At 41.5% G+C, this 24,113-nt stretch overlaps 1 protein-coding gene across 1 annotated transcript in view; it reads right to left on the reverse strand.

Annotated features, from left to right (window-relative positions):
* The window catches only part of ABCA4 (ATP binding cassette subfamily A member 4), a 169,267-nt gene that overhangs the window by 112,305 nt on the left and 32,849 nt on the right, over window positions 1–24,113 (reverse strand). Inside the window, exons 7-11 of the mRNA XM_056844136.1 lie at window positions 21,068–21,157; window positions 11,626–11,866; window positions 8,481–8,620; window positions 7,480–7,596; window positions 6,629–6,826 (exon numbers count right to left, since the gene is read on the reverse strand). Of these exons, the coding sequence (XP_056700114.1) occupies window positions 6,629–6,826; window positions 7,480–7,596; window positions 8,481–8,620; window positions 11,626–11,866; window positions 21,068–21,157 (786 nt within the window). The remainder of the gene's footprint in view (window positions 1–6,628; window positions 6,827–7,479; window positions 7,597–8,480; window positions 8,621–11,625; window positions 11,867–21,067; window positions 21,158–24,113) is intronic.

The raw sequence follows: 24,113 nt of genomic DNA on the forward strand, positions 1-24,113 counted from the left end.
TGGGAACTGCATAAAGGGAACTTCAGAACAACAACAGCACACATTTGTATTTTTCTTCCACTTCCTACCTCTGAAATTAAAGTCTTTAGCTGGTTCTCAACTTGGAATGTGAGGAGGTGGTATTCAGCTCCCAAATTGACTGGGAAGAAATGTATTCAATTACCTCGCTTCACAGATTGCCACAAAGCTAACTTGTTTGATGTTATCTTCTTGATGGTTTCTTGCAGGCCAATAACCAACAATTACTCCACTTCAAAGTATTCACAGGCAACTTGGTATTTAACAGAAAGAAAACTCTACAATATAAAGCCTCCTTTGTTCAGTCTTGACACCTGAAGAAACTTTCTCCATTTTGTTTTTAAAGAGGAGGAAGTCAGGGGGGTTTCTTTGGGGAAAAAAAAATCAGGTTCCTATAGAAACTTGAAATGATGATATTTCAGAAGTTGCCCTGACCTTTAGAAAGACCTGTCAGCCTGTACAGTTGTTTTTAAAGGGATGCATTAACTAAGCAATGCATTTAATTTATCTTTATTATTACTATGCTTATTATATGCAGCATGGACTGAAAGCACAGATAGACGGACTGAAGGCACAGATAGATGAATATACAGCCCTCAGGTACATTAATGTTTTCCCTGAGAATTTTTCTTTACTCCTCACAGAAGCTGCAGACAGCTGCAATTTCCATTGGAAGCTGCATTTGGGTGGGTGAGAGGAACAGGCTATTTCTTTGGCTATTATAAAAATCAAAACTGCCTCCCCACCTGCTTCCCCGCCCCCCGCCCCCCCAGATGGGGAACAGACATGCAGATATTTGTATATTTTCCTCCACAGGACAAAAAGCACTTTGGAGGAGACACTTTTTATAGGAATGAAAACCATTCAAGGAAAGAGATGTATCCTTCCTAGGATTGCCAGCTCCGGGTTGGGAAATACCTGGAGATTTTGGGGGTGGAGTTTGAGGAGGGCAGGGTGTGGAGAGTGCAGGGACTTCAATGACATAGAGTCCAATGTCAAAGTGGCCATTTTCTCCAGGGAAACTGATTTCTATCGCCTGGAGATCAATTGTAATAGTGCGAGATCTCCAGCCACCACCTGGAGGTTGGCAATCCTAATCCCTCCCTCCATGCAAACTTCCAGTCCGGACTGCAGCTTCCCATAAATCCAGCAAAACAGATTAAAACACACACATACAATTGTTGATCTTTCAGATTTACCAAATGAACAGAAGTTTGCAAGTAATTGCTTGCATTGAGTTCCCTTACACCATTATTCATGTAGAGTCTGTCCCTCCCATAGCCATCAGTCAGAAAGACACAGGCCTGTCATTAATGCCTGCCAAGACCACTCCTTAAACCCCCTGGGGGAATAATCAGTCCATTGTTTTAGACATCCTGTCCCACCCCAAAGAATCCACCTTTGCACCATGTCTTTTGCTCAACTAAGACCCCCAAAGTCAAAACCCAAGCATGATCGATGTCCAGTTGGGGGAGGTGAAGTCTCTGAAACAGGATTTGGAACTACTTTAATTAGATCTTTAAAACTCATAGCATTGCCAGCAGTAAATAGTTATGACTTCAAAAACGCCCCAAGTAAACTCTATCAGCACAATATCCCCAGAATTAAATTTTAATTAACTCTTCCCTGGCTTGAAAGAACTGCACATTACACATAGTACTGTACTGCAATTCTTGTTAAGGATGGTATGGCAATTTTCAGTATGAAAGTAGCATGAGTCAAAATGATTAACAGGCTCCTTCATGCTAGGGTTGCCAACCTCCAGGTGGTGGCTGGAGATTTCCTGCTATAACAACTGATCTCCAGCTGATAAAGATCATTTCACCTGGAGAAAATGGCCGCTTTGGTAATTGGACTCTATGGCATTGAAGTCCCTTCCCTCCCCAAACCCTGCCCTCCTGAGGCTCCACCGTCCCAGCCCAGAGCTGGCAACCCTACTTCATTCCCACCCTAACTTCCTCCCCGCAGAAACACAAAAACGCAAATAACCTGTAACTCTTTAGTACCTGCAGGTCTTTAGAAATCTGAAAGCAAATAAACAGCACCAAGGGGAATTTAAGAAAAGGAGAGAAGTCCCTGCAAGCAACTGTCAGAGGTAACATCCACCTGCAGTGCTTATTCAGTTTGGGTAAATGTGGATAACTGGCATCGCAGTTTTAAATGACTTTTAACATTAAAAGCCCAGCTCTAAGTATGTTGTCTCTAAAATTAGTCCTAGTGAATCTAATAGGACTGCCTCCTAATATGTGCACTTAGCACAGAAGCCCAAGAAAAATGGATGAAGTACTACATTTTATATTCTAATAGCAAAGTCAGCCAAATCTGAGGATACTTAAATCTGGTGATTAGAGCAGTGAACAGGCAACACAGATATTTCTACAAACCTGAAAAGGGTCCCAGGTTTGCAGAAAAATGTGAAATCTAGAAAAAAATAGATTGGGGGGGATTAAAACCCCCAAAATGATTCCCTCAGTGGCTGTTGCTAGGCAAGCACAGCATTCCAGCTTATATTTCTGTGAATAAAAAGGCAGGGGGAGAGGATAGGTTCTTTCCAGGACAGGTTTGGTCTTTGAGGGAGGATTAATTGAGTCCAGGCCTGGCGAGGCTTGCCAGCTCCAAGTTGGGAAATTCCTGGAGATTTTGGTGTGGAGTCTGAGGACGGTAGGATTTGGGGAGGGGAGGGGCCTTAGCCAGATATAGCACCATAGAGTCCATCCTCCAAAGCAGTCATTTTCTCCAGGGTGTAGGGTTGCCAGGTCCCCCCTCTCCTCCGGTGGGAGGTTTTGGGGGCGGAGCTGGGACAGGGATCACGTGCACGCAGCTGCACCGACGCAATCGTATCACTTCTGGTTTGAGAGTTTGATGGTAAAAGGCCCGTTCCGATGCAGCGCTTCCAAGTGTAAACCAGAAGTGACAAGATTGCATTGTTGCAGCCACATGCACAAGCGATCCCTGCTTCTGAGCCGGGCAATGGATTGGCAGGCAATTGCCTGCCAATCTAAGCAAACTGGCAACTCTACCAGGGCGGCAGATATACACCATCTGGATTTCATTCTAGCTGTATCCGAAGAAGTGAGCTGCCAGAAAATATTTTTGTTAGTCTTTAAGGTGCTACTGGACTCTTGCTCTTTTCTACTACTGCAGACAAACACGGCTACCCACTGTGGATTTCAGTTGTAATTCTGGAAGATTTCCAGGTCCCTCCTGGAGATTGGCAACCCTAAGCCTGGAAGCAAACTCTAGGTGACTTGATACCACCAGACTTCCATGACTCAACTAGGCCTGGCCGCTTGCTACTGTTCAACAGCAGCCACCCAATGAATGACAGGTGTAGCAGTTCGAGCTTCAGAGTGGAGTCCTGGAGATCCAGGTTCAAGTCCCCATCTTGCTATGGAAGCTCACTGGGTGATTTTGAGCCAGTCACATACTTTCATCCTAACCTACCCGCAGGGCTGTTGTGCAGATAAAAAGGGGGAGAGGATAATGTAAGCTGCTTCGTTCCCCACTGTGGAGAAAGGTGGGGTATACATAAAGTAAATAAATAAGAAATATATCTGAAGATGAGAGGCTGATAAAAGGTAGGCTGGTGAACAAGGAGAGAATGAGGCAGGGAAACGGGAGATGATATGGGGATTGTCGGTGGAGGAAAAGAGGAAATAGTGCCACCCCACAAGTCCTTGAGGGTTCTCTACCACGCATAGGGTTGCCAACTGCCAGGTAGTAGCAGGAGATCTCCAGCTAATTCAACTGATCTCCAGCCGATAGAGACCAGACCACCTGGAGAAACATGGCCTCTTTGTCAATTGAACACTACGTCATTGATGTCCCCTCCCCTCCCCAAACCCTGCCCTCCTCAGGCTCCGCCCCAAAAATCTCCCACCAGTGGCGAAGAGGGACCTGGCAGCCCTAACCACGCAAGTGGGTCTGGCCCAGTTGCCTGCGCCACACAACTGGGCCACAGTTTTCCTAGGTAGAGGCTGCTGGGAGGAGGGGAAGAGGTTAAGAAATCCCTTGAGATTTGGGGGGTGAAGCCTTGGAAAGGTGGGCTTTGAGTCAGGGAGGGACCTCAGAGGGGTATAATGACATAGGCTCCACCCTCCAAAGTAGCCATTTCCTCCATGGGAACTAGGGTTGCCAACCTTCAGGTGGGAAGAAGACAAAAACAGCGCAAATTTCCAATGCAATTAAATATATTAAGTGCAAAAAGGTGTACAGTGAAAACACATACAACAAACAATACACAAAATACAAAGGATCAAAAAGATAAGGTAAGTACTAAATGTTGTTGCTTATCAATGACTTGACAATTTCTTTTACAAAATCTTTTTCCTGAAAGTCCCCATAGCCTCTTCCCCTTTCCGGCTTTGTTGTCTAATACAGTATTGCATTTATACTGTCTTGGATATCACTGGTTTATTTTGTGTGTTTGAAGGAATTATAGCCATAGTGATTGCTCTCTGTTGAATAACCTTCAGGTGGGGGCTGGAGATCACCCGGAATGACAACTGCAATTTCCCTGGAGAAAAGGACTGCTCTGGAGGGCGGGCTCTATGGTATCATACCCTGCTGAGGTCACTTCCCTCCCTAAACCTTGCACTCCCAAGGCTCCACCCACAAATCTCCAGGAGATTTCCCAACCTGGAGGTGGCACCCCTAAGGGGGAACTGATCTCTGAAGGTGGGAGTTCTGTTGTGATTCCAGGAGATCTCCAGGCCCCACCTGTAGGTTGGCAACCCTAGAAGAAGACAACAAATCTGGAAAGGGTATGGGGGCTTTCAGGAAAAAGGAAATAGTGGGGGAGTGGGAAATGAGATGTCTCCCACAAATCCTTGCAGGTTCCCACTTGTAAAGAGTTTTAAACTGATTTTTTTTTTTTGCAAAAAAAATGCCCTAGCACTTTTTGCTTAGAGTTTAAATGAGGCACAAGAGTAAATAAATGGTTTTCATAAACAATGGATATGGTAATAATAATGCTGCTGAGACAATCAGCGCAGCAGTCAAGACAGCAGGTAGTTGTACTGTTCCAAAATATAATCCAAAAATAATTGCCGTGTAATACCTTTGATTAGGATCAACCAAAGTAACACAATACAGGCTGCAATCCTAAACATGCTTAAAAGGGAGCAAGTCCCATTAAACTCAGTGAGACTTACTTCAGAGTATACATGGTTATGACTGCAGTGACCGTGTGCAAGCCTTTGAGTCCCCCAAAATCTGCATCAAGCTGGATGAACATTTGAATAAGGGGAGGGTAAAAAGATATTTCAGGCCATGATCTTCAGACCACTCATAAGCATATGGGGCTGGATCCAATTGGAGCCCTATTAATTGACTGTTGGTGATCTTCCCTGCTTTCCTCTCCCACTAGCAGTCCTATCCAACCCTGGGAACATTTATTTCCAGGGCTGTAGAATTGACAGCACTTAACACACACACAGAAGCCACATGAAGCCATGTGGGTTGGTGGGCTGCAGTGAGGAGGGAAAAGGAGGGGGAAATCACCTTCCCCACCTTTTCCATCAGGGGGCTTCTGGGAATAAGCATAGATATAATTATAATCCACCTTAAATCCCTGTGAGAAAGGCGGCTTATAAATAACATAAATAAACAAACAATGGGTGATCCATGTCTGAGCAGGACAAACCCTTACCCCTCTGAGAACTAGAACGCTAATCTTCTGGGGGCTAAATTTTTCACAGGGTTTGCCAGCAAAGATGCCACCCTTTTGTGGGTCATCACTTTGGAGTAGAAATTCAAGGGTCATACTCTCTGTTGATAGTCTGTCCTCCCCCACCAAAGCAGCAAACATTTAATGGTTTCTGATAAATTTTGGTGTATCGGCACTGAGCCTTATTCAGCAAATTGTGGATTTTATGACGTTTTTACTATATTGCTTTTCATGTTCTCCTTTGCAAGCAGTGTCGGGGATCATATGGTCAATATTTAAAATCAAATATTTCAAATAAAAACCTCAGTCTAGAAGTACAGACTGCAAATTAAGCCAATGCATTGTTAAATGATGCTTCTACAAGGAAAAAAATCCTGCACACAGAAAAGTAGATTCAAGAGAAGATCCTAGCTTTCCCCTTAACATGCTAGTTTGCCATATTCATGTAGAAGCATTCTGTCATGTGAGTGCCCCCCCCCCCGCAGTCTGAAGAAATTTACAATTCAGAAACTAGCAAATAACCTCTGAGGGCAGATAATTTTACATAAACATAAGAACCTTAAGAAAAACCCTGATGGATTAGAACAGTGGTCTGCCTATCTATTCCCAGGTCCTGTTTCACAAATTTATAAAAGTGGAAGCTAAGGCTCATGTGCTGATGAGGAAAAGCCAGTCTTCATGCAAATCCAAGAGAAGCGCCTGTGACCATACAAGGGCTGCTCCCACACAACAGATGGGCCACTTAATATGTGCAAATTGTCCAGCCAGTAATAGCTGCACTGTTGGTTTGTAAGTTGCTGCTTCAATGTAGGAAGAAGACCTTCCAAATATAGTACAGAATATCCCGTGTTCATTAAGAAGGTGCACTGATGTTAAAATCCTAACCTGACTGTGAGAACAATAGAAATGGAAATGCACCCGTATTAGGAAAGTTCCACTCACCTCCAGGTACTGGTGAATTGTATTGAGAGCACGGTTGACCACACTGAAGACATTCCTCCAATCAAAATTCACCATGCCACCTCCTCTTCTCTCTGGTGGCCCATTGTGCAGAAAATTGATCACATCTTCTGCAGTCAGACCTTCAGAACCCAGCTGTTCATTCAATAAACCTTTTACTGTAGGATTTTGCAGAGTGTCCTATGTTAAAAAAAATCAGGTCTAATTTCACACATTTTAAAATAATATTGTTTCAGTCCACCTGGGAAATAGCTGAATGCATTCTGACTTGCATGTTATCTGACAGTTGTATGTTCTCAACCCTTCCTCTATTTATTTACTTTATTTGTAGTCTATCTTTCTCATGTTGATTCAAGGCAAATTACAAAAGATTATGATTTCTTCTGTGTATAATTTAAATAACATGTTTTCGTTTGGAAATGCAGTCTCGAGTATTTCTGTATTAAGCTACCTAATAAGATCAGCAGGGTGTGGTGGGGACTTTTCTAGCAAGAAAATGGCATGGGAGGAATGGTCTTCCTCTCAGCCTCCCCCTGATGTTTTCCTTCTTGATGAAGCAATCCTGGCAGGTAAATTTGCAAAACATACCCAAAATAAAATAACCATGAAAGAAATGGTAGGCTGTCCTTTGAGCCTTGTGTTTCCAGAGATTTTTTGCTGCCCGTAGTTGGAAATAGAGCATTGGACTAGATGGATGCTTCATCTGATCCTGCAAGGTACTTTTTATGTTCTTGAGGATCCTTGGGTTTATTCTTATTCAAAGACTGCATTTTCATTCATCCTTGACTGGTGACTTCCTAAATAAGTATACTCAAGAAGGCATCTCTACATACCCGAATCATGTTCATTTGCACGCTGTCTTGAAAGAAGTTCCACACCTGAGGTCCCACTTCTTTCCAGGCTTTAGTGATAAGTGTGAAACGCTCAAGTTCTTCAAATGTGGAATTTGCCTGGGACAGTAACAAATAGAAGGAGGGTGAGGCAGGAAGAGCGTGTACACGGTGTGAAGAACGTGTGCATATGTTAAATATCCTTGTTCGTTCTCATAGACATATCAAGATACCACAAATGGAGGATACTCTGGAATTTTGCTACAAACAACATTTCCCACATTTGGCACACTGATTAATGAAACTATGACTGTATTTTCCAATCTGCCAGTAATATATGTATAGATTAATGTAACATAACATTATAACACTAGGTTTCATTAGGGCCCTACCTAGTTAAAAAAATTTTGGAGGAAAGATAAACAAAATGGGGCTTTTAAGTTCTGTAGAGCTATCCTAGACAGCTAAACATTTCCCTTAACAGAAATAGACAAGGGACCCTTACTATAGATAAAAACCACAGACTGAAGGAGATAAAATTACTGTAGTCAAAATGAGAGGATGGCATAGCATTTTGCTAGAAAAGCAATACAATGACTTAATGTTGCTTTGTAAGGAGACTCTGGCAGGCTAAAATGTAGCATATAAATGATGAAGAAGAAATAAATAAGGAGGTGGGTTGAAGCTTGCTTCATCTCTACTTCATACCAACTTGACTATTCCAGACTGGGAAATGAACACAGCTCTGATGTATCAGCTGAAACTGTTTTTTTAAATCTCTGAATTTTGGGCAGCAATAACCTGACTCCCTCCCCAAGAGAGTACTAAGCAAATTTGGATCCTGTGTCTATTTTGGGTGTGGGTTTTTTTGGCAACCACCAAAACAAAGGAAGGAGGAAAGACTTGCTTGGTTCTTGCTGGTTGTTCAGAGGATGCCCCTAGCAGAGTGCTTTGTTAAAATGCAATATGTATAGGTTGCTGGAAAAAGAGAAAATCTGTCTTACATTTTCCAGTATCTCCCGCACAGCTGGCGAATCAGGAGCATAGAGGATTTTCCCCATCAGTAGTGGTTTTACAGCATTCCAAGCAATTTTGCTGATAGCGTTTGATTCCATGTTTTCTATCAATGCATTACAAAAGGGTGCTGTTGTAGTAGAGAAAGGAAGACATACATTATTTAACCTTGGCTCAGTTTCATTGTTCATAACATTCTGCAGATTCAGTTCTTTCCATATTAGTCCATATAAAACTGCAGCTATATCAACTTCTGAGAAAACAGGCTGAGCAAAATGTTAATGCTGTCTCCAAGCAGCCAACCCCATCATTACAAGAACAGCATCATGTAGTTTTTGATTATCATCCACTGATTCTCCCCATTACCACTGCCGATAGCAAGGCAAAACAGATATGTTTCCAGAGATCAGCCAGAGAGCATAAGGAAGTTTAATAAATGAATAAAAAGAATACAAACAGTCTGTCAAAGCATTCTGTCAAAGCATAGTTTCCTACTCCTAATATACTTAAAGAATCTCTTATTGTTTGTTTTGATGTGTTTAGCGATATGCCCCTCAAAATGTTTTTTTGCATCTCTAATGATCTGCTTCCATTTCATTTGTGTTTGCTTTTGTTTGCCTCGTTTGAGCAATCCCAGTCTCTGAAGGAAGACTTTTTTTAGCTAATTGCTTCCTTCACCTTACCCGTTAGCCATCGTGGTGACCTCTTGGACTTATTACTACCTTTCCTGACCTGGCGTATACAAGCTAGCTGAGCCTCTAGTAATGTAGACTTGAGTAACCCCCAAGCCTTTTCCAGAGATGTAACACTCCTAACTGTTCCTTTCAACTTCTTCTTTACCAGGTTTCTCATTTTAGAGAAGCTCTTTTAAAGTCAAAGGTAATTGTGTGAGATTTCTCAGTCACTTTTCCACTTACATATAAATTAAATTTGATGCCATTGTGGTCACTATTGCCAACTGGCTCAACTACATCCACATCTCGCACTAAGTCACTGGCAGCACCACAGAGTATTAAATCCAGGATCTCCTCCCCTCTGGTTGGGTCTATGACCAACTATTCAAGGGCACCGTCATTTAGGATGTCTAAACTTTTTATCTCTTTGGCTTGACTGGAGCATACATTTATCAAGTCAATATGAGGGTAGTTACCTTTACATGCTTCCCTAATTTCATTCTCCATCTCAAGATCACCTTGAGCCATTTGGTCAGGGGGCCGATAGAACGTCCCCAGTACTAAATCACCTTTGGGGCCCGGTATCGTCACCCATAAGGATTCTGTGGACGAGTCTGCCCTTTTTATGGTTTCTAGCTTATTAGACACTATGCCTTCCTTGATATACATAGCAACACCCCCTCCAATATGCCCTTCCCTGGCAATTCTATACAGTTTCTAACCAGGGATGACCGTATCTCACTGGTTCTCTCCATTCCACCAGGTTTCTGTAATGCTCACTATATGTTTTCTCTTAAAACCATGCACTCTAACTCCCCCATTTTTGCTTGGAGGCTTCTAGCATTAGCATAGAAACACCTCCACACTGTTTCTCTCTTCCGACTTGCCTGGCATGTGCCTTTGGGTATCCTTAAGTGGCTATCCCACTTTTTTTACCATCTCCTTTCATGTCTATGCCATTCCCATGTGGGCAATCTGAAGCAATTTCCCCTTTGTCCATTTGCATTGAGTCTGCCCGAACTGGATGCTTCTCAGCTCCTGTCGGCTTTCCCCACAGGTTCAGTTTAAAAGCTGCTCTGCCCCCTTTTTTATATTACGAGCCAGCAGTCTGGTTTCATCCTGGTTCAAGTGGAGCCCATCCCTTTTGTATAGGCCCAGCTTGTCCCCAAATGGTGCCCAGTTCCATACAAATCTAAAGCCCTCCTCCCTGCACCACCGTCTCATCCACGCATTGAGACTCACCAACTGTGCCTGCCTAGCTGGTCCTGCATGTAGAACAGGTAGCATTTCTGAGAAAGCTACCTTGGAGGTCCTGGCTTTTAGTCTCCTGCCTAGCAACCTAAATTTGGATTCCAAGACCTCCGGACTACACTTCCCCACATCGTTGGTGCCAACGTGCATCACGACCACTGGCTCCTCCCCAGCACTATCCACCAGACTACCTATATGACGGGTAATGTCCACAACCTTCGCACCAGGCAAGCAAGTCACCATGTGGTCCATGCACCCACCAGAAACCCAGCTATCTACATTCCCAAGGATTGAATCCCCCACCACAAGAAGCCCCCCTCCCCTCTGAGGCATATCCTCGGTACAAGAGGATATCTGTTCATCCACCAAGGAAGAGGTCCCTTCTAAGGTGCCACATCCCCTTACCTCAGTGAGATGACCTCCTTCCCCAAGGGCTCCATCATCCGTGACTGGCAGGTTGCTGTCACCTTGGGACTGGGATGTGACTATTTCATCCCTGGAGTCCTTACTCACCTCTCTCTCTGCCTGCCTCAGCTCATCCAGTTGAGTTACCTTGGCCTCAAGGAAGTGCACTTGCTTCCTGAGAGCCAGGAGCTCCCTGCACCGAGCACACACCCAAGAATTCTGTCCAGCTGGCAGATAGTCATACATGTGACACTCCATGCAGCACACTGGATAGCCCCCCGACCCCTGCTGGCTTTCCATCTTCATAACTGGTATTTTATTAATTAATTTATTATTATGTTATTTTTTGGTGTTTTAACTCTGGAAACAAAACAACCTGCCCTTTATCCTGCACTCTTCCTGTACCAAATAAGAACTGAGTGCCAAAGCTTCCTTGCCCTGCAGCTATTAAAACTGATCTCCAGCCGTTAGAGATCAGTTCACCAGGAGAAAATGACCGCCTTGGCAATTGGACTCTATGGCATTGAAGTCCCTCCCCTCCCCAGACCCCGCCCTCCTCAGGCTCCACCCCAAAAACCTCCTGCCGAATGCGAAGAGGGACCTGGCAACCCTATGCATTGCAACAGAACATGTTCATCGTACCAGAGTTGTGCCCTAATGGCTCCAGCTACCTTATGACATGTCACAGATGAAACACTGTTTAAGCTGAGTACCTAAAATGACTCATTATGTAAACAGCAGCCTGATCAATCTTTACCCAATCCCATAGATCTAATGAGGATTCACAGACTAAAGAGATACTTACTGGTTGTGTTATCATAAAAATAAACAGATTTCTTCTTTGTAGAGTCAACCCCAAGGAAGGCCTTGTAATTATTATCTTCGTACCAGTTGAAAGAGAGTATTCTGGAGCCGCCTCCCTCTGGATAGCCACAGAGAAGATCAGATAAAACACCCATAAGCTGCCATAAGGATCCTGGCTCTCCATTTTGCAAAAATGGTCGCAGAACATCCAAAAGATCCTGAACACTTGGGCTATGTATTAGCTGTAGTGAAAAAAGGATCTTTATGAGCAGTTATACTACAGACAGAAGGAGAAACACCTATGTGAAGCATAAATTTATCAATTATTTACTTAATTTACACCCTGCTTTTCTCCCCAATGGAGACTCAAAGTGATTTACATTGTTCTCTCTTTCTCCATTTTATCCTCATAACAACCACCCCGTGAGGTATGTTAGCCTGAGCGTGTGTGATTTGCCCACAGTCACCCAGCAAGCTTCCATGGCAGAGTAGGGATTCGAAGCTAGGTCTTCCAGATCCTAATACAACACTCTAACTACTATACCACACTGGCTTTCAGATTCAGAACACTTTGCTGAAAATACTAATAAAAGGGAATCTTCCCTCTCAGGGGCTTTTAATGTTCAAAGGAATGCATCTTGCCTTTATGCTCTCCCATTCCCTAAATGTATTTCATTTCTATTACTTTTTTTTTTACATTTCTGTTTTCTCCCCAAGATATTTTATTAATTTTTAACAAGAAAAAACACATACATACATTTACAATCACACAGATTCTATTCCTTCAGGGAATAGATTTCTTCTTACATCTAATACCTCTTATAAGATTATTTCAATGTTATACAATATACTTAATAAATCCTGTATCTATATAACCTAATCATTATCTATATTATCGCTATTTATGAAATTTTAATCTACTCTTTCCATTTAACATATTCAAAATAACATTGCCATTTCTTCAGTGTTTCTTCCACCGGCTTTTCTTTCATCATGTTGCTTAATCTGGCCATCACTGCAAATTCTTCCATTTTCTGTTGCCACTTTTCCAAATCAGGAATGTCCTCTTGTTTCCAAAGAGCTGCCAATACTAATCTGGCCGCTGTTGTCAAGTATCCAAATAGTTCTTTATGGTTACTTTGCAGATTCTCTGGTTCCATCCCTAACAACATAGTTTCTGCACTCAAAGGAAATTTGATTTTGAGCATTTTCTGCATTTCTTGATGTATTTGTATCCAAAACTTCTTGACCTTTTTGCATGACCACCACATATGAAAATAAGTTCCATCTTTATCTTTACATTTCCAACAACTGCCATCATAAGATTCATCCATCTTTTTAATGTCCATTGGAGTAATATACCATCTAAAGAATTGCTTATACCAGTTCTTGCGTAGATAGTTGCTGGCTGTAAATTTAATTGACTTAGTCCACAGTCTTTCCCATTGTTGCATAGTAATCTCCTTTTTAAAGTTTTCCATCCATTTTATCATGCATGACTTGACTTGCTCTTGCTCTGTTTCATATTTAAGTAGTAGTTTATATATCTTTCCCAAAATGTGGTCAGATTCTTTGCTAATTAAATTTTCAAACTCAGTATTCTTCTTTATAGTCCCCTGTTGGTAACAGTCTTGTCGTATTTTCATAATCATCTGGTTATACATCAGCCATCCAATTTTCCTTGTCTTCTTTATCTCATTCCAAGATTTTATTTCTCCTTGATCATTCAGCATGTCTTGATACGTTATATAGTCTATGTCTTTTTTCTCTCCCTTGCTTAAATAAGTATCAGTTGGAGACATTATCCAAGGAGGTGAGGGGCTCAATCTACTTTTATTTCTGACCTAAATCTTCATCAGTCCATCCTTGATAATATGTTTCTCTCGAAAGATCTCTGAATTCTTTGCCTTCCAGAGATAATAATGAAATCCACTGTTCCACAGTCCTTTTTTGATCTTCAGTCTTTTTTGCTCAGAGTTTTTTATCCAGTCCGCTATCCATGATAGTCCTGCTGCTTGATAATATAATTTGATGTTTGGCAATGCTAATCCACCTCTCTTCTTCTCACCTTGCATGATTTTTAAGTTAATTCTTGTTTTTTTCCTGGCCCACACAAATTTGTTAATTTGTCTTTGCCAATCCATCAATGTCTTAGCTTCCATTTGAATTGGAAGCATTTGAACAAGGAAAGTTAATCTTGGTAACAAGTTCATCTTAATTACTGCTATTCTCCCCATCCAAGACAAGTTTAGTTTTGTCCATCTCTCCAAATCTTTCTGTATCACCGACCATGTCTTTTGGTAGTTGTCCTTAAACAGTGTTTGGTTTTTCCCAGTAAGATAAATTCCCAGGTATCTAACGGGCTCTTCTGACATCTTACATCGCATCAACAGCTGAATATTTTGTTTTTCATAGTTATCGATATTTTCTAGTATAATCTTTGTTTTGTTTTTATTTATTTTATATCCCGACAGTCGATCATAGTTTTCTATTTCCTCCATAAGATGCTCTATCGATTCTGCTGGATTCTCCAATGTTAACACCACATCATCCGCATAACAGTTCAATTTATATTCTTCTCCTGAAACTTTCAGCCCATCAATTTTTTTATCTTGCCTTATTCTGGTAGCTAAAACTTCCAGTGCCAAGTTGAATAAAAGTGGTGATAGTGGGCAACCTTGTCTGGTTCCTTTATTGATTTCAAATTTTTCAGATAGTTTCCCATTGATAACTAGTCTTGCAGATTGTCTCTGATATATGCTCTGAATCCAGTTAACATACTTGTTGCCACAGTTCAGGTTTTGGATCATCTTTAATAAGAAGTCCCATTGAATATTATCAAAAGCTTTTTCCACGTCTAAAAAGATAAAAGCTGCTTTACTTTTCTTCTGTTTTACATGTTTTATGGCATTGATTACAAAACGTACATTGTCCTGCATAAGTCTTTTTGGAATAAAACCTGTTTGGTCAGGATGTATTAATTGTCCGATTTTCTTTTTTAATCTATCAGCCAAAATAGAAACAAAAATTTTGTAATCCACATTTAACAGAGAAATCGGTCCGTACGAAGCTGAAATTTGAGGGTCGTTTCCTTCTTTATGAATTAAAGTGATATGTGCTTCTTGCCACGTTTCTGGGCATCTGCCGCTTTCTGGAATGTCATTCATCAATTTTTGCAGGTGCAAAGATAATTCTTCCTCGAAGCATCTATAGTATCTTGCTGTTAGACCATCTGGTCCAGGCGCTTTGTCCGTTTTCTGCTTAGCAATAGCAGTAGTTATCTCTTGCATAGTGATATTCTGATCCCACCATTGGTCATCTTTTTCAAATACATTTAGCTTGGAATCCTTGATAAATCTAGCTATCTTCTATTCTTGATTATGTCGATTTTTATGTGTTTTGTATAGGTTTTCAAAGTATTTTACAAATTGATCTGTTATATCTCTTTCCTTATAGCTGACTTTATGCATTATTTTGACTCCTGTTATTGTCTTATCCATTTGTCTCCTAAGAGAATATGCTAAGTATTTTCCAGGTTTATTGGCGTATTCAAAAACCTTTGTTTTGCAAATAAAATTTTCTTTTGCATCTCTTCTGTATCAATCAAATCAATTTCTGCTTTTTTCCTCTTGATCTCTTTCAGGATACTCCTTTTTCCTAATTTAACATGCTGCTCCTCTAACTTCTGAAGTTCTTCTGTAAGTTGTTGTCTCCGCTGTCTTTTAAGTTTAGAGTTAATGGCAATCAATCTTCCTCTCATAAAAGCTTTACTTGTATCCCATACTGTTGCAAGTGAAATCTCAGATGATAGATTTAGCTCAAAAAATTCTTTCAGTTCTTTTTTGCACTGAAGTATAACTTCTTTTTTCAGTAAAAGGTTATTATCCAGTCTCCATCTTCTGGCCCCTGGTGTACCATATTTCCATATCAATTCAATTGGGTTAGGATCTGACAGTATCTTTGGCAATATTTCTACAGTTTCTAAATTGATTAACCATGTCTTTAAAAGCCAACACATAGCAATTCTTGAATACGAAGCATGCCTTTGAGAATAATGCGTGTAACCTTTTTTCCCATTATTTTTACTTCTCCAAGCATCTTGAATCTGCAATAAGTCCATATATTGTTTTACTGATTTTGGAAGGCGACCTCCTTTGTGATTCTTAGACCTGTCAATTTTAGGATCTATGACACCGTTCATATCTCCAAACATCATTATTTCTCCTTCCTGATCTTCTGACATTATTTGAAATATTTTTTCAAAAAATTGTTGTCTGCCATTGCTTGGTGCGTAAATACACATCAAAGTCCAAATTTTCCCCTCCATCGATCTTAATTTAATCAGAAGGTATCTTCCTTCAGGATCCTTGATCTCTGTTATTATTTGAAGCGGTAAGTTCCTTATATAAATCATCACTCCTTTTCTTTTCCTTTGCCAATGCACTGACTGCATGACCTAATCTTTTATTCTTTAATAAATGTTCATGGGCTTTTTTGATATGAGTTTCTTGGATACATATTATATTCGCTTTTTGTTTAATAAATTGGTGAAATACTCTGTTTCTTTTGGATGGTGAATTCAGTCCATTTATATTCAGTGAGACTATCTGTAGTTTCTCCATGTTGGAAAGTTTTCTAATACGCTGCCGCTTCACTCAATTTGGATGACTCTCCACTCTCTGTCTTCTTCTTCTGTTGCTGCTTGTCACCGTTTTTCCTCTTAGGGCTGGTTTTTGGTGAGTCTTTCTTCTTCCCTGGGGATCTCTCTCTGCCATTTCTGTCTTCAGTTTGCAACTCTCTTAGAAGTCTGTCTGCTTGTTGTTGATTTATAATCTTCTTCCTTCCTGTCGGTAAAGATATATCCAGTCCTGCAGGAACAATCCAACGATATCTGATACCTCTGCTTAGTAAGAATTGTCTTAATTGATTACATTCCTTTCTTTTTTCCACAACAGAACTCGGTAAATCTTGGAATATCTGAATTCTCTTGCCTTTATATTCCAATGGCTTGTCTCTTTGCAATCTTAGTATCAAGTCTTTTGTTATTTTTTGTATGAATCCTACCAAGATATCTCTTGGTACATTGTTCCTTGCTGCGTATCTGGAATTGATTCTATAAATATTGTAGATTGAACAGGGTTCGTCTTCTAGCTGAAGATAATCTTGAATCAGTTCAGTAAAAGTCTCCAACAAGTTATCTTTCCCGAAATCTTCTTCAAGGCCATGAAAATATAGATTGGCTTCTCTGTTCTGAACCTCTAAGATCTCAATTCTAGTTTCAGCATTAGATTTCCAATTTTCATGTTCTTGAACCTTATCAATGATCTGGGAATTGGATGCTTTAAGATCTTTGATGTCTTTGGTGTTCTCAGCTATCTTCACTTTAATTTCCGAAAGTGATGTTCTTGTTTCAAGTTTGAATGTTTGCAGCTCTTCTTTTAATCTGCTTTCTAAACCCGCTAGCTGGACTGTAATTTGGTTCACTACTGCTTTTGCTGTCGCGTTAGACATTGCTTCTGTAGGCTCACCCTCCAGTTCTTCTTCACTAGATGACTTGTCTTTTTTAGCGCCTCTAGCTCTTCGCTTTGTAACTTGTTGCTGTCTATATTGCTTTCTTCTTGTCTGCATATGTTGGTACAATTTTTCCATTCAACATTAACCAATCATTTAATTCAGCAATAATAATTAATAATCAATAGCCGGTAGTCAATAGTTCTACAATAACCAATAATCAATTAATATAACTAATCCTTAAAATTGATTCAATAAATAATCAAACAGAGTTTGGACTCCCAGTAATTCAACAGTATTCAATAATCCGTGGTTCAATATTAATGAATTTTAATCAGTCAATCAATACTCCACTCATAAGCATATAAAATAGTTTCAATTAATGTTGACCAAATAATTAGTAGGTAAGTGCTTAAGGCATTAATGCAATTAATTTTATGTTTTTATTTTACTATATTAATTCATTAGTGTAAAAATAGTATCTAATAGTTACAACCTGTTAGTTAGCAAAAAACAATAACAAAGTGAAAAAAGAGAGTTCAATAACTTTTGGGTGGGATATAAGCACTACTTAATAGGGTTATGCCACAGTGAAAGAGATTAGTTATAGGTTAATATAGCTGTCAACGTAGGCCTATAGTGTTAAATAGAATAAAAAAGACTTTAGGATGTTGTTACTTCAGTGGCCAGTAGATGGTGCTTTTGCTTCAAAATACTCTTGCTGCTCGGTGTTCTGTGTCATGGTAAGAATCGATCAGTTCAATGGTTGCAGGGGGGGCTTGCATTGTAGATTTGAGATTGTAATCAGTGTTCTTCTATGGGGGGAGCCCAGTTAATGCCTTATGAGTTAAGGGAGGGGGGTCTTTGGTAGCCTGGATTTTTAAACTGCGCAACGTTTTAACAATGGCGCCCGCTGCCCGGCTCCCCGTCCGCTTTTACTTTCAATTTTGCAGTGGTGAACTTGAGCCTAATTTTGCTTATTTCTGCACCTCTTGCCTTCGGTGTGCACAATCTTCCCCTCTCCCCTTTACTCCAAGATTGGCTCTCCTTATATTCAGGTGATAGATCGTCAGGAAAATCTATTTTTAAACCACTTGTCTTCAGCTCCTCTCCCCCCTTCTGTCGCGCCGCCTTCGCTCCCTGATTGCTTGTTCTCCTGATTGCCGCTGCTAGCCCAATTGCACAGCCGCCACCTCTCAGGGATCTTCACCCCCACAATCCGTATCCCTCGTATCCCCAGAGGATGCTTCGTTTATTTCTTTAAAAAACTAGCCCATTCACTCTCCTTTCATTCCACACTCACACAAAGATGGTGGAGGCCAGCCTGGTCGGTCTTCGCCACTGTCCCCCTCACTGAATTCACCGGATCGCGCCTTGTCTGCACGATCGCTGGTACACCTGGCTCTCTGAAGGAGGGGGGAGTCCCCGAAGGGGTTTTTCTCCCGGCCCTGATGCTCGGGGTCCCAGTGGGGGGGTGAAAGTAATGGGAGCGCTACTGGAGTACTCCCTCTGGCTCGCCAAGCTCCACCGGAAGTCCCTTTTTTTACATTTCTGTTACATTTCTATCCCACCCTTCTTACAAGAAGCTCAGAGTAGAATGTGTAATGCTTTTATCCTTAAAAGGGCTAGTTTAGTGGTTATAAAATTATAGGGGGGCCCTTCAAAACTAGAACAACACTTAAACAAATAGCTTTTATTTAAAGGCAGGGGAACAACAGGTTCGGAACTGGGAGTTTTAAACAAAACAATGAGAATAATAAATTATGTTGAGCTAGATTCAAGTCCAGTAGCACCTTAGAGACCAACAAGATTTTCTGGGCATGAGCTTGGTCTCTAAGATGCTACTGGATTCCAATCTAGCTCTTCTTCTGCAGGCCATCGCAGCTACCCTCCTGAAATTATATCGAGCATTCCCAAAGTCGGGATGAAAAGAGAAGGAAGTCTCTTTAGTCTCTGGACCAGATTCACAAAGTACATACAGGTTGTATTACACACTTGGTAAGGTCTCTCTTCTTCACAAGCTCTGAGAAGCTACTTTCCCTCACAGTCACAACAGAAATCCCACAAACACCCAGGATCAAACAGCAACATCAGAATATGACCACTCTGCCTTTCTCCATCTCCAGAGGCTTTACCCCCCTCTCAAACTTCTTCAGAAATTCTCCAGTCCCTCAGGAGAAAAGAGCTCCATCTTCTTCTCTGATTTTCCCCAGGAGTCCACTCTCTCCTTCTCCTGTTCTGTTGCCAGGTAACCACACACTCAGCCTCTCTGTAGAAATCCCCTCCCTCTACAGGGTAGTGTTTCCAAGCCAGGGCCCACTATGCAGGTGAATACAGGTCACAACGTTTTAATAATATATATTTTTTATAATGCTTACACATTGATCTTTCTTCCTCTGATTTATTGGAGGAACAATCCTATGAGGCATGTTAGTCAGAGAGAAAGTGACTGGCCTGAGGTCACCTGGTGAGCTTCATGGGCAGTCTTAGCCAGTAGGCAAGAGGGACACCTGGACCCTGGACTAGTGAGTCCCAACTGCCCACAGACCATTTCCCCTTACAGAGGAGGCTAAAGAAGAAGCAGGCTCCCACTACCACCACTTGCACCCATCCCATCCGGGGTTGGACCACCCACTTGCAGCACCAGCCAATTGCACCCACCTTGTGCAGGGGAATGCTGACCCAGAAGTGGATGTTTCACCTGTTATTGATGGAGCTACCCTCCCACTGAAGGACCGGATTCATACATTGAGAGTGATTTTGGATTATGCACTGTCCTTCAAGTTTCTGAATTTGCCCTGAAACCCCAGTCAGCCAGCTGTGGCAAAACAGATTTTTCTCATTTACATGTGCCTTGGTACATAGAGATTAGATCGCTGTATTTCATTCTATGTGGTGCTGCTCTTGAAGATGGTTTTGAAACTTCAGTGAGTCCAAAACACAGTTGGCTTGGGTCATTAGTGGACCAGCCATGAAATGATGTAAAGTTAAAGTCAGGGGTATTCTGGCTACACAAGCTTCCAATTTGTTTCCAGGCCCAATTCAAGGTGCTCTTCTTAATCTTTAAATCCCTGAATAGTTTAGACCCTGAGTATCGGAAGGACCACCTCCTTCAGGTGCCTGGACATTATATTAACAAATGTTGTTCCCCTGTGGGAATAACTGGTTGCTGAGGTCAGATTTACTGGTACTGGCAGGAGCGCTTTTCCAGCTGCTGCCTCTGGATTATGGAATTTCCATCCCCTGGAGGTTGGTGCTGTCACTCCAAGCCTTCCAAAAAGGTAATAGTGAAAAATCATTCTGTTAGGAGACATTACATGGTTTTATTGATGTTTATGTGATGGATGTAATATGCTTTGTAGTTTGCTATAATCTCCTTGAGTGTTGATGAATTGAAAAGGCTTTAAAAAGTAAGCGAAATAAATAAATAGCAGCACCCTTGCAAGACACAGAAGCTGCAACTGTATGCATTTAATTTAGTGAGATTTGCCTCTGGGTAAACACCTATACAAAAGGACTGTAGATCATTCACAACAAGATCACAAACTACACTTCAGAGTTCCCTTACTCTTTCCTCTGAGTTTTTAAGCTTAAAACAGTCCTGAGATGGCTGTATCTTTGGGCAGGGGAGTGGAGGAATGTTGTTTATCTCTTTTTCCTTACAGTCCTTTGCATTTCAAAGTCACTCTCTTCAAGCTGCTTTTTCACCTGCAGGGTGATAGATTTGAAAAGAGCTATTTTGAGCTGAAAACAATAGGAGAATAAAGAGTTAACAGGCTTCTCTTTCCCCTGCCTTTCTATATAGACACAGCCTGGCCAGACTATTTTGAGGGTTTTTTTTAAAAAAAAAATCTGCGGAATCAGAAACATGAAGCTCTGAACAACATGTAGTTTGAGCTTCAGTTGTGCCCTCCAACTCCCCAGACACTTACCTGTTGCACTGCTTGAGACACATTAGAAAGTATTCGCCCCCACAAGCGCAGATCGGCAGCTGGCGCATTAATGTCTAAAACAGTGGGAAGCTGTCAATGAAGAAAAGTGAAGGTTGATGAGACACAATCAGACTCTAGACAATCTTCTAAGATTCAGAAAGTACTACAAAGGGTGCTGTAAAGTCACTTGTTGGACTTCATTTTCTTAGTCAGCCAAAGGCTGGGGATAAAAACAAGAAGACAGTGATGGCCAAAGCATCCAGGAAGTGCCTATGGACTGGAGCTGGAGTTTCAAGTTTGTCAGAGGGATGGTTTTGAGCCCATCAACCTCTGGGTTAGAGGAATAGAAAACTACCCTGTACAGGCTACCAAGCACCAGCAAGAAGCTCTGAACCATAAGCTGGGCGACAGCATTGCCTAAGCCAGGGAGAAGACACCCTGAGGGCCCCTTCAAAGATTATTAAATTCGTACCAATCATCGCTTCCCAGCACAAGTACACACATGTGCGTGAGTGATGATTCACAAGCAGTAATACTTTCAATGTTGGGATTTTGAAGTGGCTTTCAAACACACCCACACACTTGCTATTCTACCAGCATTTTCAATGTACTCCCTTTATGTTGATCAGGACTCTCTGAGGTAAGGGGACCCAGCGGGGGCGGGGATGTGAAGAGGATGCACCAGATAATATGGGAGAGCTTATTCAGATTCTAGTCTGTTAGGCTGACATGCAGTGACCCCTCCAAGCTTACAGAAAGTACTCTATCCAAACCCTGCTACCTAAAATTCCTACAACAATCTTCTTCCCACAAAGCAATGACTCCTCCCCAATAAATTGGCCTCCTCTGCATTTTCATCGTCATCACATCTAATTCTGCTGGTCCACAATGATAAATGAGGATTCTACAAACCCAGAAGACTCCCCAAATTTGCAGAAAAATCCAACTTTGTAAAAAATATTATATTTTGGGCAACATCTCCTTCCAACAAATTTAATCATGACATTTTGCACATCTACAACCATGAGGGGAGTAGCAAACTGTCAGAATCTGAGACCATTTGGGGTTGCCATAGCAACTGCAATGGACAGAAGAAGAAGAGTTGGTTTTTATATGCCGACTTTCCCTACCAATTAAGGAAGAATCAAACCAGCTTACAATCACCTTCCCTTCCCCTCCCCACAACAGACACCCTGTGAGGTAGGTGGGGCTGAGAGAGCTGTGACTAATCCAAGGTCACCCAGCTGGCTTCATGTGGAGGAGTGGGGAAACAAATCCAGTTCACCAGAGTAGCCTCTGCCGATCATGTGGAGGTGTGGGAATCAAACCTGGTTCTCCAGATCAGAGCCCACTGCTCCAAACCACTGCTCTTAACCACTGCACCACAATGGTCTGTGTCAATGTTGGGCATGGGACATCAGTGATGGCTACCAGATTGAGGAGAAGGAGGTGGCAGAAAGCGGTGTGTGTGTGTGTGTGTGTGAAGCAGTGCAGACCGGGAAGAGGGGAGGAGAACACAGTGATGGGGGGGGGGTTAACATTGAACAGGAGAAGGGCAGGAAGGGAGAAATGGGGTTCCCTTCTTGTGATTCCTCGCTATTTCCACACTGCTATGTAAAATGGTAGAAATACTAGTTTAGCTGTTTTCCTAAGAGACAACATTATTTGCTTCTCAAGAGATATAGAAACATTAGGCCCTGAAAAAAGCTGTGTGCTTGGTGGAAGAGGATGACCATCCCAGATAGAAGGAGTGTACCATTCTTTAGAAAACATAATTTGTGTCCTCAAGGCTGAATTCCTATGAAATACTTCCTAAGTAATTTCAAAACTGTTTGGTGCTGATGAAAAAATAATTCCCACTGCAGCTAACTTAAGCATGAACATCACTTTGCTGGATAGGGCCCATAGTCTCTTTTAACCAGCATTAATTTATCTTGATAGTGGCCCAAGCATTGGCCATCAAAGATACTTGATGAGTCTGTGGAAGCAGAAGGAATGTGAGCAGATAGTTGAATTTGTTCTTGAAGAAACTGGGTGCCACCTCCATACCATGCTCACCATCCACTTATGTGGCTGTCCTTTTTTCTAGCACAGGAAATTTTGCATGTGTGAAACCTGAATGAACACTATGTTGAGTGCATGTGAACATGGTGAGCTGTCTGCAAGGTGCAAGTTGAAAACATGTGTGAGTTTTGCTTGTTCTAATTTCCCAGACTGCAGGAAACATAAAATCCAAAAACCAAGACGATCCACAATTATATCTACCCTCTGGACATAGCTCATCAAGCTTACTAAAATTATTTCACAACGCATGATTCTGCTGCATCACACATACCACAAGTGGGGCCTCAAGTCTGTTCTCCTATGAGAAAGTCTAGTCAAACCAGGAAACTGGGTGGTGGGCGATTTTACAGGACAAACAAGGAATTTTAAGAATTTATCTAATCCCTATTTGTGTTCATTTCTTTGCTCTGCCACACACACCCAATCTCATGCTTTGGTTTTTTTAATTTGACCTATGACATTCTTTAACATTTTTGCAGTTCTTTAGTCACAAAGGGGAGATCTGCATGTGTATATATGTGTGTGCATTCCATTACATCTGGATATATTGTGTATGACCAGCAGTATAGCTAGGATTTTCAGGCCTTGGGACAAGCCCCCCTAAATTTTGCATGTATACACAGCAAATACTTTGGGTTGGATCCAGCCAGTTTTTTCACTGGTAAAAAAAGGAGAGCTGTTTCCACTGACCACCCTTTAAATGTTATACCATATATGACTTTATGCAGCACTGATCCCCACTAGTTTGTTCAAAAGCTGCCATAGTGAACAAGGGGCTAAAAAAGGTTTCTGGAACTGAATACTCCATATCTTTGGTGGCTGGTGATGGGAGCAGGGAAGCTCATAACACAACACAGTGACACAAAGTAACTTTTTTATTTTGATTCAGCTGAGCTGGGGAATACAGGCAGGGGTGAGTCTAAACTTTGCCTTTCCTAAACTTTGCCTTTCTTAAAATGGCTGGGAAGCCTAATTAAACTGA

Source organism: Euleptes europaea, chromosome 2, assembly GCF_029931775.1.
Source record: "Euleptes europaea isolate rEulEur1 chromosome 2, rEulEur1.hap1, whole genome shotgun sequence".
NCBI lineage: Eukaryota > Metazoa > Chordata > Lepidosauria > Squamata > Sphaerodactylidae > Euleptes > Euleptes europaea.